The sequence below is a fragment of the Phallusia mammillata genome, chromosome 8 (genome assembly GCF_965637545.1).
Source record: "Phallusia mammillata chromosome 8, kaPhaMamm4.hap1.1, whole genome shotgun sequence".
NCBI classification, from domain to species: Eukaryota; Metazoa; Chordata; class Ascidiacea; order Phlebobranchia; family Ascidiidae; genus Phallusia; species Phallusia mammillata.
The window spans coordinates 5,773,220-5,788,888 of record NC_137259.1 but is presented as its reverse complement, the minus strand read 5'-3'; the positions used below and the strand labels follow the sequence as shown (position 1 = coordinate 5,788,888).

Genomic DNA, 15,669 nt, shown 5'->3' with positions numbered 1-15,669 from the left:
CTTTTTGTCAATATTCAATACTACATATTATCTATAAGACATTGATTGTAGCAAACTAAAAAGACCGGTTGCTTTCAACTTATAGTAAACCTCTGTCCGGATATGGCAAAGATCCGGATTAACCGATGTCGATTAGTTAAAGCCTTGCCACACAAATTATTTGTATCTCATTTTTTTCGAATTAGGCGAAGAACCGGATTAACCGAATCCAGTTTAACCTAAGTTTACTGCGGTATAAAAAATCTAATAAGCGCAAAATCGACCAGTTAGAATTTATTGGATGCTTACAAAAGTAATAATTAGACATAAACAGTCAGGTTTGCCTTAAACCACGCTGTGATAGTGATAATACTGTAGCTGCGAATAGCAGTTATGAATAAGGTAATACAATAAAGTAAATGTAGAATTCAAGCCTTCTTGCCAATTCTACCTTACAATGGACTTAAGGCGCAATGGTTGCATCGGCGGAAAAAGTTTTTGCGTTACTGTCCGTTACAGTAAAGCTGATAGGCAATTGTATGAAGGGCAGCAGCTCTACCTTTGAAAAAAGTGCTAAACCATGTTGGATTTTCTCCGGAAATAAACGTGGCGCAATTAGTTTGGACAACCAGGGTAAGCCGGTTAAAAGGGAGGTAAACAACGGCGGCTGGAAAAGAAACCTTATACCCAACTTCCAAAAAGCTTTGGCTTACGAATAAAAAAACACGCATCTCAAATAGAGTGTTGGGCCAAGAAATTAGATAAAATACATGAATGGTTGTGGTTTGAAAGATGGCGCCAGAACTCACAATCATGAAATCATGATAGTGTCTTGTTTTTTTTATAATTTGCATTCCTGGAGGTTCCTATTAAAAATCGATTTTAGTTGACCACTCTAAACTTTTGTGTGACCATGGGTTTGGCTGTTGTCAATAGGCAGTAGCTGAGTCGAGTAACAAATGATACATTTTTTTCGGCAGTAAATACAAATTAAGTTAGCTTTAATGTACAAGCGTCGAGCCATTAAATGATAACCTGCAGACAGTGCACACTGCCAGTTTCCTCTGTGGTGTATGCCCGGTTGTTGCATCGCACAGACTAGGTGAGGCATGGGTTTTTACCCTGTTACTCCCAGCAAACTGGAGTGCCGTTAAAGGGCTACACTAGCAAATGCGGCCGATCTCTCATCACCAGCTGCACTGATGAGACCTTATAGGTCGAAACAGTGTGCACTAGTGTCTGCAAATTAGCTTTAATTTGTACTGGTGCCTTTGCGAAAGCCATGTTTTGCCACCTGGTCTGTGTCGACAAAACCAACCACAAGTGACATAGAATATTTGTGGCAACATTGCAAGAGTTGAACCAACTTTGCATGCGATTGCGCAATATCACAAGCAACGTTTAGTGCTTCAGTGTTGTAAATCCAAGTAAGTAATCACAGTATAAACTTTTATTGTTAGATAAAGAGTCTGCAATAGTAACATCGTAGTTAATCTAAACCTTTTTGATACTACTGGATGCATTTTGATACAGTTTACAAGAAAGTGCTTCCTTTTTAATATTTTTTCAACCCGCAAACCCAAATTGGAGACCACTGTGATAGTATATGCTTGGTATTTCAATAAGGTTTATAGTTTTTACAAGTACAAGTTTACAAGCGGTTTTAGAGGCACCGGTGGGTCATATTCTTAACAGTACTCCTGAAACGAATCGAATTTAAATGGTGCATTTGTTCGTAACTACGCCTAATTGCCAATGCGTTTTAACACCGATGTTGAACGGAATTTAGTTTTACAAATAAAGCATATAATTTGTACTCGTGTCGTTTTAGGTCTTCTCGCGTGTAGCTTTGGCGAAATTCATTGGGCAATCACCGCAAAACTTCTATAGATCTTCAATTCGAAAGCATAAAAATTGCGTTGCTATTTATATGAGTGTAACAAAATTTCTAGCCCGGTGTTTTAAAACAGTTTAATATGTTATTAAATTGAAAAAAGTGTTTGCCTCTCCATTAGCACAGAAAAAAAAATATCAATACATTTGCTAGTAAATAAGCAAACAAAAAAGCTTTTTGTTGTTGTTGCAGTTTTTGAAACATTTAGGCACAGAAAATTGTATCGATATAAAATCTTGTTCAGATTTTCAACTTCAATTTAAAATCACGTATTACGATCGGTGACTTAGTACTTAAGGGCTAAATGTCAATGGTGTAGTAAATACGATTTCATCTTTCCGCCGATTTGCGCAGAATTTTGTTACATTTTTTATTAATAATTTCATCCAGCAACAAACATTACTTCAATTGTCAAACGAAATGCGATGCAAATAACCGGAAATCGGACTTTTTCGTCCCATAGTTTGCCCTGCAGACATAAGGTGACCTGCAGACCAATCTGTTATGTAACGTTCGACATTCCAATGTGTGAAAACCTTGGTCGAGTGGTCATTAATAACCTGGTCGTTATGGTTTAAGGAAACGCTTACATCCGCTTTGACTTAGGGTTTTAAACTACAACATTTGGGATATTATTTCTTTTGTGACTATAAGCACAACGATAAACCAATAGTAGAGATACTTGATTTGCAGTAAAACTAAAAATGTTTGATTTTACTAGCTTTGGAGTGTTGATACTTAAATAGTGTGTGCAAAACCATTAATCTTATCCAACAAATTATCTGCAAAAAATTTGCCTGTGGTTTCATGCTAAATTAAATTAAAGCAAAACAATGTAAAAACATCATGTCAATAAATAATAGCTGCAGACAGTGCACACTGTTTCGACATATGTATTGTCGTTTTGATTTTACATTGATACTGTGACACTGAGCCGACATCACTCTTCTCAAACAGTTGCTTGGCCATTGTGAGACAGTTCAAATGAAGTGAGTGGTACTCTCAAAACGTTTGTTTACCAGACCACATTCATACCTTCTTTTCACAGCGCCTGCGCAAAATTGGCATATATAATAACCGGGTTACTGTAATCACTATGTGTTGCGACATTCAGCACTTCATTTTATTGAAGCGAAGGTTTTTGTCCCATTAACATTTATTTATTTGTTTGCCGACTTTTATCGCATGATAAAAACTGCAGAGTTTAGTCTGAAGGCCAAGCACGTACAGTAAAGGTTTAGTGCGGTTTATACCGTTCTTTGTGTTTTCAAAAGAGAGTGTATGTGTATTTGAGCTTGGCTGCAATCGTTTAAGCAGCTAATAACTGCATACGAAATACTGTACGCAAGGGCTGCCAGAGTAGCTGTATTCTTTGTTTCATTTTCGTCAAAAAAACATCCGACAGTCAAGGCGTTTGTTGGAAAGGACAAACATAAAATTGGATCAAATATCACGACATGAGCTTATCTGGGTCTGACATGCTATCTAATAAGCCATATGCGGGCTCGGTGGCATATTTACCCAGATTTTAATAACATGCATTAGCCTATACAACGATGCCATTTTAGCTTTGAGTAGGCGGTGGTCAGTTCGACATAAGTCAGATTTTCTACAACACCTCTTGCATGCATGACGCGTTCTGACTCAATTCAAGAGTTTTAGAATGAAAAACGTTGTGACATAACTGCTTTAAAAACCATAATCAATTACCAACTTAAATATCTATTTTCCTTCACTTACAAAATTGCCACCTTTTACTTATAGTATATCCTAGGTCAGTGCTTTTCAACCTTTTTTGGTGTGCTGAACCCTTAAAGTTGTTGTGACGAACTCATGCACCCTGTTTACTTAAAAGGTAAACTGAGATAAATAGCGACATGAAAAATCGTTATGCATATCATCTTGTCAATTAACTCCAAACATATGTTCGCGAAAGTATCAATATTCGATATCCTAACATCACCCGAATATAACACGTACAGCCACTATCAAACTAGACACGGGGATAAACCATTGAAAAAGTTTACCTGGGTTATACATATTACAAGTGGCTGTACGTGTTACATTCGGGTGATGTTAGGAGTGGCTGTACGTTACAAGTTTAAACCTACATCTTTTTTCTAATATCTTGAAAGTCAAATATGAATGGTTCAATAAAAGTTTGTGATGCACCCTTGTACACCTTTTCGTACTGGTGCACCCCATAAATATTTTGGTGCACCCTAGGGTGCGCCGTGCACACCGGTTGAAGAGCACTGTCCTAGGTATCACAACTTTTTGTATTCGCAGAGGTGGGGTTGGTGCTTAATTTAAAAATATGGAACAGAATATGCCAAATGGACGATATGATAACAGACCGCCAAGCGGGATCTTAAAGCGGCGTCACATTGAGAATCAAGGTAAGATTCATTTTTTATAGCGGTTAACGGTCAAATAAATTTAAGTTAGAAGAAATTGTATAAATTTATGAACAGTTTGAGAAAACACAGATGCCTTTTTAGGCGAAACATTTATACAAATCTATCCAATTTATATTTATACCAGTCGCATATTGTTAATTTTGTTGGAAAAGTTTAATCATAAACATTACTGCCAAGGTAGTGGTGTATATAGAATACATCGTGTAGACGTTTCGACAATCTCTGTTGTCATCATCAGTACATGTTTACCTTTGAAGTGCTTCGATCTTCCGCAGTTTAAGCTTGACATCAATACCGTGGTGGCATCCAATATACTTAGGAACACTATGCACGGACTTGAAAACAACAGAGATTGTCGAAACGTCTACACGATGTATTCTATATACACCACTACCTTGGCAGTAATGTTTATGATTAAACTACTTTTCAAGTCCGTGCATAGTGTTCCTAAGTTTGTTGGAAAAGGTTTTGCAATCCTACACTTTCACGCAGTTACTCAATGTAGGGTGATTTTTACAATTAATCACAGAAAACCCGTTTGTGCAGATGAAAATGACTTGAACAATGCTGGGGATACCGAAACCCAAAGATTGTGCTCGACCAGCAATGATGATGAGTAAGTAGATATGAATTTTTTTATTATAAGTTTGAATGATTGGCTCTTGTATAGGGTTGCCATACGTCAGGATTTTCCCTGACATGTCAGGGAATTTAGTGTTTAAATCTGCGTCAGGGAGAAATGTTAAAATGTACTTAAAAGTCAGAAATTATACATAAAAAATATATATATTCTATAAAATTAATGTACCAACGGAGATATATATGTGCTTATTGTTTCAAGGATAGTGAGAGTAGTGAGCTTAGTCTAATAATCTTGACTAAACAAAAGCTTAAGCAGAAAGTTAGTTGACAAGGATCAGAGTATCGTATGTAACGTTTTCTAGTGTCTGTTTGACTTTCGAATATTCTAAATTTATTCCGGAATAGAAGTGTTTAGATCAAAAAAAAAAGGTTAACGCAGCGGTTCTCAAACTGGAGTCCGCGGTCCTTTAGGGCATTTTGCGGGAACCGCGAAAGGTGGAAGTAATTCTATATTCTTATTTAGCGTCAGTTTGTGCAAATGAATAAGTTTAAATCAAAGTGAAAGTGGGGGAAGGTGCTGCACTGTCTTCGACCCGGATGGCTCATCGTTCTTTTGTTCGACCGTCTCCATTGCTAAACAATCGGCTTTATTGCATGACAACTAACAAAAATGCAATTGTTCGCGCACAATTGTAATGCTTTTGTCTTGTCTGTGATGTCAGATTTGGATCATTGTTATGCGCAATTTTGCACAACTAGCTAAAATCCTGCAATGAACTCTCGTTTTTCTAAAATACACATTCAAGCTTAGGCACCGCGAGCCCTCAAAATAATGGCAAACCGTTCAGAAAAAATAACGAAAAAGTTTGAGAAAAACTGGGTTAACGCAACCGAGATAAATTTTGTCAGGGAATGTGTATCGTAAAATATGGAAACCCTACTCTTGTACCTATTTTATTCCAGAGGAATGCGAATTGCTGCACTTTCTAGGACAACAAAAGTATTCAATATAACCTGTAACAGTTCAGTTCAGGGGTAGACAATCTGCCGATGTACAGAAAAAACGCAGGTGCAAATGTAAATTTGTGCCACCGTGCACGTTTTTTTGAATATTTGAAACTCATTTTCTGGACATATTTTTAAAACAAGCCTAAGTGGACTTTCCTAATGTAAAAAACATGATATACGTGTTTGTCCAGGTACTAGACTTTTTATTTAGGATTAGTGGGCTCCCATGGCTTCTTTGTATATCTGCTGCAATTCGGTTGGCAATGTTACAAAAAGTTTGTGCCCCCTTGATCAAGTTCCTTTGTACTTACCCAAAGTTTTTTATTATGCCGTGGGAATTTTGGCGACCAACGGATCGTTTTGTTGAATGTGACTTTCACACGTAGACACAAGTTACAACTATACGTTGTGTAGCATTTTATAGACTTTCGATTTTGCGATAAAACTCTTTACAAAGTAAGGTTATTGTGCCATATACCAAGTTTAAAGTGGTAAACATAAATTTAATTGGGAAAACACTTCTTTTTGTTTTCAAAAGGAATTATGTTGACTTTACGAGTTGTGCAAACTGTAGATAACGTTGCAACCAGTAAGCGATAATTTTGTTCATTGCAGCACACAGACAAAACAACGTTTCCAATTAAGATAGAGAATATTCCTAATGTCCCGTACTTTTGCTTGAAAACTTTATCGAAACTTGTTTTTGAAATTATTTGCAAAGGTTTATTATTTTGCTTCTTGCCGATCAGACTCCCGATTGGAGTAAATATATTTTAGTGACTTTGTGTTGTTAAATATCTGCTTTGTTGAAACTTGGTTAAGGCCAACGCTACCATAATGTCAAGTTTAAAGAGCTTTTCTGGCAAATGTGATTTTATTCCGACGTTTCGACGTCCTATACATGGTCTACCATAATGTTTGCAATATCGGTTGCCCTTCCACGACCCTTTGACGAGTGGCCAAACACATTAGTTTCACTTTTAGGTTTGTACACTTAAACTACAGTGTTTGAAGGTCGAAGTCCATATTGGGTGGTATACGATGGATTTTCCTACGTTGTTCGAAGTTTCAACAATTTGTACTTCCCTGAAATTGCATCAAATGGTAATATAGACAAATGAAAATAAACGCATCGAAAAATCTTTTAATTAAAAGTGCGTATTAGGCGTTAAAAACAGATGTAATTAATATTGGTCTAAAGTCATGGGGGTGGTGTCCAGACAGGACCTTTGGACATAATGTTTAACCTTGGTTAATTATTGGTAAATTACTCAGTAAGGAAGTCGATTCAACAACTAAGCAAACCAGTTTATGCGTCATTGTGACGATATTAGCGGTTTTAGTGCAAAAAATCAACATTGTTTTATGCCACTCTAATTTGACATTTAAAGGTTTGCGGTCTTGCAAAAATCCAGTTCGACCTTGAAATGTTTGTTCTAGTCGTGTATGTTGTTGCACTAATTTCTATAGAAAACAAATTCGTTTCTTCTATCTGTCTTCTCTGGCTTCTTTCAAACAATTTCAAACTGGCGTTGGTTATGCGTTGTTTTTCAAACCTAAATGGTTTTTGACGGTAACGAATTAAAGTACAAAATCCTGTCTTTATGTATAAGAGTTTACACAAAATATGCCACAACAACAAATGAATATAGAAACTTATGCAAAGCGAAACAACGATGTAAGTAATAAACGGTCCTTTCCGTACCACCGCATACACTTTATACCAAAAGTTTAAAACTACATCTTTTATTTGGCTTTGTTGCAGAGTTTTTGTTGAAAAAGCTTCTTGCCGTAAAATCCTAAATTTAAAATCCTAGTAAATGATTAAACAATCCATTCCATTCCCTTGAAAAGAATTTTTTATTGGAACACGTTTGCACACAGATGAATTTCCCTTGTAACATTTGTAGCTGATATATAGTCGTTGACTTTCAACCCAAGTCGGAAAACGGCCGAAAACTTGTTGCAAACCGGCTGATTTTAATCGGACAATATTTCCACTGACCCTTCTGATTTTATCTACGTAATTTCGGACGGTTGATAGAAACATTTCAGAGATTAAAATCTTATAACAGCTCAGACGCAATTTGAGCAAGAAGTGTTTTTTGTTGCATAGTTGTAGGTCAGCCTTAGGTTTGTGAAGCGTCTATATTTCACAGCACTGAAACTGCATGCTGTCTGAAAATAAACTTAGTAAATGGAATTCGTATGATGTGACTTTGCAAGCTTTGAGCAAATTGACCAAGATATAACACATATCTAGAGATTTTTCGAAAATTAACACAATTTGTTTTATACCAGCATACCTAAAATAAACACTGCTGTGTTTCCTAACCTTTCAGATCTCGGATACGTTTTACCTAAGCGTAATCATTAGCGGTTTTTTAATTGTTAAAAATAAAAATAATGAAAATAGTATATGGGTTTAGAAAAATTCGTGCAAAACTGGCACATTTGTAAATACATTAAACCTTGGTTAAAATGGATTCGGTTAATCCAGATATTCGCCTAATTAAAAAAAAACTCAAAAAAGTATAAGACACAAATGATTGGAAACGTGTAAAGGCTTTAACTAATCAACATCGGTTAAACCGGATCTACGGCAATTCCCGATTTTGTTTGGTCTAAACGGTCCGGATTAACCGACGTTTACTGCATGCCAGGGGTGCACAACCTGCGGCCTTGAACATGTATATTAATATGTATGTACTGGCGGCTGTGACGTAAATAAAATACTTTATTGCATTTAAAATAGGCTTTTCAGGCGCCATTAGATAGTATTATACGAGATAAACCAGATTCTTTACATCAGTAGTATGGAAACAAAAGCCAGCACACACTTGGCAGCCGTTGGTGAAATAAAAATCTGCGATGCGGCCGTCATTGCGAAAAGGTTGTGCACCTCTGCTGTAGGCTATCGTTTGCGATTTTGGGCTCTACTTATAACTCTATAACTCTATAATAAAAGACAAAAACATCCCATGTTTGTCTACCAATACGTATGAAACCCCCCATAAAGAAACGTGGTGTATAGTGATGGATGACTGAACGAAGCTCGCTGGAAAGTTGTTTTAAAATTTCTAAAGCTGCACAAGCAAATAACGTGCGTGAATGGAATTGTTTACACACGTGCAGACGAGTATGGAAACCCCGAATTACATTAAGTTACGCAATCACACCACAATCATCTATCAAGCACTTGGTCGCTCTCTTCAAATTTAAGAATTCAGAACACTTGTCATAATCAGAATATTCCATATCGGTCCAAACGGCGATCAAGTGGAATGCTTTACATATAGTTTCGGTTTCAGAGCTTTTCCCGGTTAAGTTTTCTTTGCAGCAACTTAAGGGCGTTAGCCGACTGAAGTGTATGGGGTATGTTTTGCCGCCGAAATGCTATGACTGACTGTATATTGTTTCCAGTGGTTTTACTCATGGCAGATAGTACCTTATTTACTGAATGTTATGCAAAGAGTTGAGTTGTGTAATTTTGTAAGCATAGACACAGTTCATTTCTTGTAATACAAGTTGCTGTGTATTAAGCGTACAAAGTAAGTTGGAGTTTACTACGTGTGGGCAAATCTTTGATTAATGTTTGCCAGAAACTTCTGTGCCTTTAAGATTGCAACTAACGTAGGATTTCGCTAAACAACCGCTGATTTTTCTATGTTGTACAAAAAGTGTCATGAAACAAAGTCGCAGGTAATGCAGTTTTTGTTGACTTATTTTATAGCAGATTGGCTGCTTTCAAAATTTGTACCATTTAACCCTAGGGCAGTAGTTCTCAAACTGTGCGTCGCGACGCTCTGGTGCGTCGTTCGAATTTTCCAAGGGCGTCGCAGAATATTCGTCTCGTGTCTTTTTGTCGTTGTATCAATAAACACAACTTTAATGAAAAGTTTCCTCATTAACTTTTATTTGCTGGTGCGTCGCAAGTCCAGAAAACTTTTCCAGAGGCGTCGCAACAAAAAAAGTTTGAGAACCGCTGCCCTAGGGTGATAGATTTTTAAGTTATAACTACGTAAACCTCGGTTAAACCGGAATTTGGGTCCGGATTAACCGAGGTTTACTATAATTTTACACATGTTGGCTTGAAAACCGTAGTTGGTGCTCCATGCAATATACAAATAAGTTAAGCCAGTTGATTATAGTTGAATGCCGCCACATTCTGACCTTGTGTAAAGGCAAGCGATATATTATTTGCGACGTACTTGTCCTAACGCCTGAACAAACAACAGAAGCGTCCAGTTCGGAAAAACACTCGACAAGTGTCTGAATGCGCAATAATATTGCAATACTCCATTTGCGACGGAGTTTTCCTCTCGCCTGAACAACCAATGGGCTTCTGGACAAATTGAGGGTAACCCGAAAACACACTTGACCAGCATAGTTCGTAGGTTAAATAGAATGCGATCTAATTGGCGTCCAAAATGCGGAATTTTGTTTGCTATTGATATGCTGGGGCCGGTCTTACATATTTATCTCCAGTCGCGCACCGTGCAATAATTTTAGGCTTTTATTAATCACCCAATTTATCGCGCTGAAGGGTAAACGTTAGTTTGAAGCGGATGGATTCTAATCCGAAATTTTGAAAACCTGTTTTGAATACTTTATTGCTTTTGATACAATGTATTTTTACGCAATGGTGATCAAAATCGTATAATTCAGATATTTTATGTAAACCCAACGGTATTTAAATTATCACTTTTATTCTTTACGTTTTGTTTTTTCGACCTAATGTTTTTACTGACCCTATACCAAAGTTACCAAACCATTAATTAACCATTTTTTTTCAGTGTAAACGAACCACTTCCACTGTACGACCAGTTCAGAACCATCCCTCGTGAAGATGAAACCAGAATTACATCCACCACTTCTAAGTTCTTTGTAAAGCTTTTCAAGTACATCTCCGTAATTCTCTGCTGTGCTATCGTGCTAGTCGGCGGTGTAATAAGCAAGGTAAATTGCTTTGTCATTGTTTAATAATATATAGTCAAGTGGGTGTCGAAATTGCTGAATCATGTAACGTTATTGGATAACATGATCAAAACAAAATTCGATCAACAAAGTGGAATAAGTCATAAGATTTTTATGTACAGTAAGCCATAAATACGTAGTCTGTTGACGCAACAAAAAAGTGTGTGACGTCGCCTCGGCAATGACGTCACTTGTTTGGCATATTTCGTCACGTAACAATAAATGATTATCCTGGTACCGGACGTTTATAATATTGCGTAGGTGTTGGATTGGATACAGTTCATAGAATGGGCACATTATTATAAGCTTATAGGTCTTTTATGGAATATCAATGTAGCGTAAAGCAGTTTGTCTAACAAATTTAGTATTTCAGGGGCCGGATTTACCTCAAAAGATTTAACAGCGAGATTAATAACTCCAAAGCTACTTCAACAATACTTAAACATATAATATTTTGTCAAACTACATGGCTAGTGCTTCATAGTTGCATTAATTGGATAATTTAGAATATTTTGAATTTGCCATGTTGAAAGTTTAAGCATCAATGTTATACAAAAACCATTCGGATTTCGAAACATCGGCAAAACCAACTAAAACTTCGGCAAAACAACAAACCGAAACATGGGCAAAACCAACTAAAACTTCGGTAAAACAACAAACCGAAACTTCGGTGCATCACTATAGTTAATACCCACAGATCAAGAATGTAAAATTTGTCTATTTGCAGGCTTGTGTACTAATACTTGGAAACGGTGCTAAAGTGTACGAAGGCACTGAGAATGCCCTTGATCATGACGTCATACGAGTTTGGTCTTACATCATATTGCTATGCATGCTTCTGACCCCAGAAGTTTTCACCATGGGATACAGCTTATACAGGATAATTATGAAGAAAGAAAATCCACTGGAGTTGAAGACTGTACTATTGGTACTTCTATAAAACATTAAGGATTGTGAAATGAATAAACTTTTGCCATCAGGCTTAATATATTAACAATCATCGCTTTTCAAGCAGATTTTTACCGACTATTCAAAGTGCCATAATGCTTTTGTTCTATGTAAATATTCCATTAAGAAATTTTTCTTTCAAAATATGTCATTATCCTGATGAAGGCGTCTCGTATGGGACATCGAAACGTCAGTTTCTACAGTAAAAAATGCTGAAAGAGAAATAACTATTTTACAATTGTTAATGGAAAAGACAACATTGAGTTAGCCTACATTTTGTTTAGTAGTCGATTTGACTTTTTTTTTCTTTGCAAAGCTAAACATAAAAACGGTTTAATTTAATCCGATGTATAAATCATTCGTTTAAAAACAAAGAAAACGCCCATAGATAGCAATTAAGCGCAAAAGCTTGCAATCACTAAAACCTATAGTTCAGTGGACATAGTAAACCACTGAAGCCTAAAGCAACGGCTTATTATTATTAAGCTTAAAAAGGGCCACGTGTACATTCTATTTGGTGTATAGTGTGCTGCCTTGGTTAATGCATAAAACGCTGTTAAAATTCGGGAGACCGAAGACTGAATGTTAGTACACCCATGAATATTCATCCGAAAAATTTCGTGTCGTATATTGGGATTGACCTTAGGTAAACCAATTTTGTTGCTTATTAAACCAATAGCAGTCAACTATGTGAAGTCAAAGACCTTTTACATATTTGTGCACTCGAATTGCACGGCACTGACTGTAAAATATATTTGCAATATAAAATATATGAGTTCCAACGATCGAAATGCAAACATGTCGAATTTCCAACCGCATAAACCGCACAAGGTTTCATTCCTCATAAACGTGTTTGGAAAAGTCAAAGTCAAATATTTGAAATGTGTGTGGAATACACGAGCAGGGTAATTCCATGTTTGCAATGTGTTATTTAATTTGGCTTTGAAAACCTTTACACACGATTCATATATGATATAGCGATGACATCTGTTCAGTGTTTAATAAAGTCACCTTCATTTTATATTGATACCACAAAGAGATTCTTGTAATTATAATTCCATGTTTTTACTAGGTTTGTAGAAAGTTATAGATATAATATATGTTTTAAGAGTTTGCACCACTTTAATGTTTTTTTCTGGTTCATGATTACACTGACTAAGCAGTACGAGTTTTCCTTAATTTTTCAACTGCAATTGTTTCAAGCACATTGTCACATTGACATCTTGTTGTAATGAAACGTACAGAATGTTATTAAGAACTGATAACACATCCGCTTTCGCGTAAATCAGGGGTTCCCAACCTTTTTACAATCTCGTACCACTTGGACGCTTTGCACTGTCACGCGTACCACCATAGAGCAGTGGTTCCCAACCTTTTTTTGTCGCGACCCAAATACTTACCAAAATTTTGTTTTGCGGATTCTCGCGACCCATGGATATGCATTCTTGCTGTTTGGGTTGTATTTTTGTTTGTAAATCAGGAAAGTTTTTCGAAAATTACTACGCTAGTTTGAAAAATAGAAAACACCAAACATAAATTATTCGTTATTCCGCCAACTTTAGAGCTGGTTCAAAGCATTATGAGCCAGACAACGCTTATAACAGTGATCTCACACAAAGATTATGACGTCACAAACAGAATAATTCACTATCACGCCAAATAGCCATGAAATTGTTATTGGGAATCAATTCATAGCCTTGGCAAATAACAAAATAACGCTACGAAACGTAGGTGCTAATTGTCACAAAAACTGGCGACCCAACAGAATTTACAGGCGACCCAACTTTGGGTCGCGACCCATAGGTTGGGAAACACTGCCATAGAGCACATCTCTGTGGAACCACTTCTTGCAGAACAACTAATTTGTTCGAATCATGTTTCTTTTAACGCTACAAAACAGTAGATGATATCTATCAAGAGAAATCATTTGACATAATTAATGCCCACCGGGTTGTACGGCTTTTCATAGCAACTATGCTTTTTCTTGGCAATTGACATGACCTGTATTTTGAAGACCGTAATGATACGAAACAACAGAAATAGTTACGTAACAATGACAATAGGCCTGGGGAATGTTTTTTTGTAAACAAACCAGATAAACAGAATATGAGGTTGTAAATCCAGGTTTATGTGAACAAAACGGAAGTTACTCGCGTACCACCTGAAAAACCTTCGCGTACCACTAGTGGTACGCGTACCACAGGTTGGGAACCCCTGGCGTAAATGATTGTTCTACATTTTGAAACTTGTTTGTCAAGTTTATTTTGATATTGCGCTACTACAGTGGTTCCTATTCGGGGTTCAAAGGTATTTTTGGGCTACCACTAAGCACTCTTGGCAACTCAAAAGCGTCGAAATAAACAAGTCTGAATACAGCGTTCGCTGGGATTTTTTGTGAGTTAGCTGCTGGGTGCAGAAAAACTTCGTGTCTTTACTGGGATACCACCACCACCAAAAACAAAAACGTTTGGATAACACCACGTTAACGAAAACGGTAACGTTGTTAAGCGACCGCTGTTCAATACATCAACATTTCTCAGACCGAAACAAGTTTACTGAAAGCTTCAGTTTTGCATGATTATCCGGTATTTAAAACCGTTTGTCATGAATACACGAGTCTACTTCTGCAGAAGCACAGTTTTAACACCAACGTTTTGTTGCAGGGGGGCTTATTGGAATTGCTTAGTGCCTTTGGCGAAGGGATTCTTTTTATCAAAGTTCTTCCCTATCTGGATGCCACCTTTGCTTGTCTCGCTTTTCCACTTATCAGTTTCGCGCCGATTTGTGTCAACATACAGGAGAAGTGGACCTCATATTCACACAACAAAGAAGTGACCAGCAAATGCCGAAAAATACGGAATTTGTGTTTCGCCATTATAGCTTTTGTAAGTGAAGATGTAGGGATGTTATTATGTTGAAACTTCGTAGACATTTATATCATTTGACTTGAGAAAACATGAATTTGATTCAATATCGTACTACTTTTATAAGGGGGCATTTTCATCTATGTGTAGCTCATGTCGAACAATCTAGTTCCTTTGCATTAACTGAGTATTTAATTAATACATGATACCTTGTCTTAATACAACATTGGGAAGTATATTTTTGGTCAAACAATCTGGTGTTAGTATTGAGCCTAATCTCTTATTATATCAGCACATTTAATTTGTTATAGTCTTGATATTGCTAAATTTACAAGTTTTCAGGCTAATACCCCTTTGAATGTTGTTTTTGAGATCGATAGCGAAAGCTCTGTATTATGACAGCTTCATTATTATCTTGGGCAGATTTTGCAAGCGGGTGGATTGGTTTCATGTTTCAGTGGACTCTTTACACCAGTTAATGCGAATGGAAAAAATGAAACAAATACCAACTTTATGCAATTTCTTAACATCAACTACACCTATGTTTGGACATTTGTTGGTAAGATGTCTTGTTGTATTTCTTATGTGTTTTTATGTGCACCAAACCTACCAATCCTTTCTTGCATTTCCACGTTCGCTTGCCACAAGGGTTGTGGTGGGATTTGAACCCACGATATCAGATTTTGCTTTCTATTTACTGCTTTACTAAATTTAGTAACTTTATAGTCAACCCAACTTTTCGTAACGATTAAGGGGTTTATGGCATTTATTAGCAAATCAAACCCGTCTTTTAAAAAATGTCATGCAAACAATTGCGAATCCGTTTTTCTTAAAACTTTTTGGTGGTATTACATGAGTTTGAATATCGAAACAGGTTCCCAAGGAAAAGGGATCAGTGAATTAAATCTTAATAATATTAAATGGCATCGTCAGTTTCTGTAAAAGCATGGAGTAAAAACAACAAAAGATAAAACAACATTATGCTGGAGCTTAAAAC

At 36.6% G+C, this 15,669-nt stretch overlaps 1 protein-coding gene across 1 annotated transcript in view; it reads left to right on the top strand.

Annotated features, from left to right (window-relative positions):
• Positions 1–4,168: 4,168 nt before the first annotated feature.
• Positions 4,169–15,669, top strand: part of LOC145205184 (chitin synthase chs-2-like) — a 31,233-nt gene continuing 19,732 nt past the window's right edge. Inside the window, exons 1-6 of the mRNA XM_080077843.1 lie at positions 4,169–4,272; positions 4,840–4,909; positions 10,680–10,842; positions 11,588–11,788; positions 14,472–14,693; positions 15,096–15,231. Of these exons, the coding sequence (XP_079933969.1) occupies positions 4,191–4,272; positions 4,840–4,909; positions 10,680–10,842; positions 11,588–11,788; positions 14,472–14,693; positions 15,096–15,231 (874 nt within the window). The 5' untranslated portion in view covers positions 4,169–4,190. The remainder of the gene's footprint in view (positions 4,273–4,839; positions 4,910–10,679; positions 10,843–11,587; positions 11,789–14,471; positions 14,694–15,095; positions 15,232–15,669) is intronic.